The sequence below is a fragment of the Vipera berus genome (genome assembly GCF_964194415.1).
Source record: "Vipera berus genome assembly, chromosome: 10".
NCBI classification, from domain to species: Eukaryota; Metazoa; Chordata; class Lepidosauria; order Squamata; family Viperidae; genus Vipera; species Vipera berus.
In genome coordinates this window covers 16,823,586-16,828,750 of record NC_138213.1, presented here as the reverse complement: position 1 = coordinate 16,828,750, position 5,165 = coordinate 16,823,586, and the positions used below count along the sequence as shown (strand labels likewise).

The window sequence follows — 5,165 nt, the reverse complement described above, 5'->3', positions numbered from 1 at the left end:
TTTATGGCCCTGTTCACCGCCCTGCGTTCTTCGGGAGAAGGGCGGTATACAAATTAAATTAAATAAACAAGTAAATAAATAAACCTGGATCCCCCCACCTGTTGCTTCCACGGCAGAGGGAGGACCCAGGAAAGGGGGGCGGCGGCGGCGATCCCTCAACAGCTGCCGGGAGATCAATCAGGCCGGGGTCCCCAGACCCCGCTTGGAAGCAATGATTGCTCACCCCCTCCCGCGGCGCCTCCACTGGTGTGAATGCTGAGCAAAGTGGTGTTAGTGGCGGGGTGGCTTCGCGCGGGGGAGCGAAGGTTGCTGCTTCGCCTACGGAGCCTCCTGATCGCCGCCCCCGCCGCTTTCCGGGGGCAGTGGGGGGGGGGGGGGAAAGCCGGTGCCCGCGGGCGCCCGCTTGCAAAACGGAGGCGAGCTCGGGGCTTTGCGCGCGGCGCTGAACCGGCTCCTTTGCGCCCATCCTCGCCGCCGCCCCCTCGCCCGCTGCGGCCCGTGCGCAGGGCAGGCAGGGAGGGATGGGCGCTTTGCACACGCCTCGCTGACCTCGCGGCCGCTATAAAAGGCCGCCGGTGGGCAGCCCCGCACCATCCCGTTCCTCCTTCGTTCGCCTTGATCTGTTTGCGCGTCTCTCCTCTCTCGTTGCGATGGATCCCCAGAACTGCGGCTGCGCCACCGGTAAGCCTGGCTTCTTGCTTTCCCACGAGCTCTGCGCGTTGCCTGCGGGGGTTGCATTGCCTAAAGCGACTCCCCTCCCTTGAGAAACACGTTCTTTGCTGCCGAACCGGCTGGCTTTAGCCAGCCAGCCAGCCAGCCAGCCAGCCGGCTGCTGTACGAAAGCAGTAAGCCAGGATTCAGCGCAGGAGATTTATTTATTTTTATTTTATTTTAATTCCATTTATATCCCACCCTTCTCCGAAGACTCAGGGCGGCTTACAAGCTTAGCAGTAGCCTTCATTCTATGTATATTTTATTTTATTTATTTTAATTCCATTTATATCCCGCCCTTCTCCGAAGACTCAGGGCGGCTTACAAGCTTAGCAGTAGCCTTCATTCTATGTATATGCCTGCTTATTAGGGCTTTCACACACCCACACCCCAGCGGCATTATTACAAAGTCAGCTTAATTGCCCCCAACAATCTGGGTCCTCATTTTACCTACCTCGGAAGGATGGAAGGCTGAGTCAACCTTGAGCCTGGTGGGACTCGAACCTGCACTAATTGCAGGCAGCTGGTGTTACTTAAGGAGGCTTTTCGTGGCTTTGAGCCTTGCCAGCCCTCCAGGTGTCGGGAAGCGAGTGAGGTTTGTCCGCCTCCTACGTGCTCCAAGAGACCCGTTTCTTCTGCCGGGTCCCGCGAACTCTTTCTGGGTGTTTCTGCCAGGTCTCTAATTGGGGTTTACCCCCATCTTTTACACACAGACACACACACACACAGAGAGAGAGAGAGACAGACAGACAGACAGACAGACACACACACACACACACACACACACAGGCAGAAGCTGCTATACACTGTTCCGGGCAGCTGCTTGACGCTTAAGCAGGCAATGCGTGCTGTAAACTACAGTTTTAGTTCTGGTTTAGCATATGCGACTCCAGCCTTTGGTAGCTTTTAAAACCACGGTTAACTCAATAGTTTAATGTGAATTAAACTAGGTTTGTTAAACCATGGTTAAGGCGTAGCGTAACCTGAAGAATTTTCTCTCGTCTTTGGGGTAGGGTAGCCACCCAAATTTAACTTTGAAAAGCACTTTGGGTGTCTTAGAGGAAACTCCAGATAGGAAAAAATAAAAAATCTCCCAAATCCTACCGTGCCCACAAAGTTCCTTTCTCAGCACCAGGTGACGAATTAGGTTTTTTAAGGCTGAAACGTTAACATAGTTTTTTGCAGAAAGATTTGCTTCTGAACCGTTTACGGCCTTTTATCATAATCTAAGGCTCAAAAAAAGGGACGCGGTGGCTGTGTGTTAGGACGCTGAGCTTGTCGATCAAATGGTTGGCAGTTTGGCGGGTTGAATCCCGAGTGCCGCGTAACAGTGAGCGCCTGTTACTCGTCCCAGCTTCTGCCAACCTAGCAGTTCGAAAGCACGTAAAAATGCAAGTAGAAAAATAGGGACCACTACGGTGGGAAGGTAACAGCGTTCCGTGCACCTTTGGCGTCTAGTCATGCCGGCCACGTGACCACGGAGACGTCCTCGGACAAGCGCTGGCTCTTCGGCTTTGAAACGGAGATGAGCACCGGCCCCTAGAGTTGGAAACGACTAGCACGCATGTGTGGGGGAACCTTTACCTTTACCTTTAAGGCCCAAAATCTTTTTTTAAAAATGCTTTTTGCAATTTGGTAGGGGTACTGGGCTCAAATTTCCGTTTTTTTTTAAAAAGTTCATGCAGGGTAAAACAAGGCAGTCCCCCCCACTCTTTGCCTCTGTTCTCAAAGGGGAATTGATTTTCCTGTTAATTTATTCCTGTCTTCCGCAAATGTGGGAGTAAAACTGGCTGAGAAATGAGAATTGCCACGAAACTGCCTGTTCTGTTTCCCTCTAGTTCCTTTGAAGGAATAACTTGATTTTCTACAAATCTATCCATTTCTCTACTTCTCCTGAAGGCTGGGAGAAATGGGGTTTCCGTAGAAACTTGGCCCCGGGGATCCTTGGTATGAGGCTAGCAACCCCAGTAAGCCTAGAGCAGTTCAAATTGTCCGATGCTACAGCTTAATGGCAAACCTGAACTATTACAGGTTTCAATTGCTTAAGCCTTAAGGCCCTTCACAAATTTTAATTGTCCTGGAAAGCGGGCAAAACTCAACTGGGAAGAGAGTTGTGAACCGTTTCTGTGTCGCGGGGGTCTTCAAACTTGGCCCTTTTATGACTTGTGGACTTCAACTCCCAGCATTTGAAGTTTGAAGACCCCTGCTGTATCGGGATAACCCGGTTCTTCGTGAAAGGTGTTGACTCACAGGTGTGGTTTGTGATGCTCCCTTTCAGCCAGTGACATTTATTCTTTTCCTTTCCTGTTTTCAGGCAATTCTTGCTCATGTGATGGATCCTGCAAATGCAAAAACTGCAAGTGTACTTCGTGTAAAAAAAGTAAGCCTTGTTTTCTAGAAATCCAATTGGGGGTTAAAAGAACCTGGTTTTTTTTAAAAAAGAAGAAGAGGGGACGTTGCAAGTCATTTGATTTGACGTAAGACTTGCAATATAAGCCTAACTAGTTCCATGGTAGAGGGACGCGGTGGCTCAGTGGGTTAAGATGCTGAGCTTGTCGATCAGAAGGTCGGCAGTTTGGCGGGTCGAATCCCGAGTGCCGCGTAGCAGAGTGAGCACCTGTTACTCGTCCCAGCTTCTGCCAACCTAGCAGTTCGAAAGCACGTAAAAATGCAAGTAGAAAAATAGGGACCGCTACGGTGGGAAGGTAACAGCGTTCCGTGTGCCTTTGGCGTCTAGTCATGCCGGCCACATGACCACGGAGACGTCCTCGGACAAGCGCTGGCTCTTCGGCTTTGAAACGGAGATGAGCACCGGCCCCTAGAGTCGGAAGCGACTAGCACGCATGTGCGGGGGAACCTTTACCTAGTTCCAGGGTGTCATTGGAACGCTCTTGAATATGGGTCCATAAGTTTGGACAGACTGAACGCTCTTGAAAGATATTAAAAGTTCCAGTTCAGGTAATTGTGCTATGAAGTACCCATTAGAATGGAGACTAAAACATGGGAAGAACGGTTGCAGGAATTGGGTATGTCTAGTCTAGAGAAAAGGATTAGTGTTCCCATATTTGAGGGGCTGCCACAAAGAAGGGGGGGGGGTGTCAACCTATTTTCCAAAGCACCAGAGGGCAGGGCGAGAAGCGACCTGCAACTAAGGAGAAAGTTCCTAACAGAACAATCAACTACTAGAGCAGCTTGCCTTCAGAAGTTGTGGGTACTCCCATCACTGGAGGCTTTTAGGAAGAGAACTGGACAGCCACTTGTCTGAAATGGTATAGGGGGTCTCCTCCTTGAGCAAGGGGTGGACTAGATGACCTCCAAGGTCCCTTCCGGCTGTATTCTCAGTAGTACGCAATTACCATGTAGTTGAGGTTTAATCCTGTGCATTCTAGAGAATTTTATTCTGAGCCAGGAGGATATTCTTGTCTTTTCCCTAAGAAGATTTTATAGATGTTTGAAGCTACAAGTAAATTTCTTGGTTGAACATTTTATTGGGCTGTGTAAATTGGGCAAAATATGGCTTGTCCATTTGGAAACTGAGTCAAATTGAGATTGAATGTGGAAATTGAACCTGTTCCAGTGTAGACTTTCAGTCTGACCTAGAAAACCAATTCTGTGCCTTCAAACAAGCATCCAAGCTGATTTAATCGATTGCTTGTACCCCTTTTCTCACATTATTTTGCCTCCTGTTTTTCCTGACTCCTTCCAGGCTGCTGTTCCTGCTGCCCAGCCAGCTGTGACAACTGTGCAAAAGGTTGCGTCTGCAAAGACCCTTCTGTGAACAAATGCAGCTGCTGCCCCTGAACCCTTGGCCAACTTTTCTTCCCCCCTGTAACTAGGTTAAATCTGTTGTACAGTAAATATGATTTTTCAGGCTACAGCAATGCGTGTTGTCATTGCTTCTAGCTGGAGAGCATGAAAATAAAGCTGACTTCAGACAAACGGAGTCTGTTTGGGTTTTGATTGTGGGAGTGGGTTTCTTCAAGTTACAAACCTGGTTTTTAATGGTCATCACTTACATAGAAGTCTGGGAGAGTCCTTCTGAATATATCTTGGGGGCTCGTTAAACATTGTGATCTACATATAATCCACACATTCTGTATATCCAAAAGCAAGCAAACCACATTGCAAATGGACCTAGATTTTGTGTATACGGTATATATAAAATTTCTCCTTAGTTCCAGGTTGCTTCTGTTCTTGATAGATTTCCATCCATTGCTGCTTCTCCTACTGTCAGGTACTATGGAAAATAGGCTGACACCTATTGGGACGGGAATTTCCATCATAAGTCCAGGTTGTTATTAAATGAGTTTTATCACATGGCCGGACCTGAATTTCTGACCATTATTTCCACTGTGGTCTTTAAATAAATCAAACAAATCGTTAAGCAAATCTTTCCCCAAAGGATTGTTTGACGAGAACTCGCCAAAAAAATCTTTTAAACAAATTACAATCCT

General features: G+C 48.3%; 1 protein-coding gene across 1 annotated transcript; it reads left to right on the top strand.

Moving 5' to 3' along the window:
* Nucleotides 1–462: 462 nt before the first annotated feature.
* LOC308672674 (metallothionein A-like) lies at nt 463–4,650 on the top strand. Its single transcript, XM_081335733.1, has 3 exons — nt 463–681; nt 3,026–3,091; nt 4,418–4,650. Exons 1-3 carry the CDS (start codon nt 651–653, stop codon nt 4,510–4,512), a joined length of 192 nt encoding a protein of 63 aa, XP_081191859.1. The 5' UTR covers nt 463–650; the 3' UTR covers nt 4,513–4,650.
* The last annotated feature ends 515 nt before the right edge of the window (nt 4,651–5,165 follow it).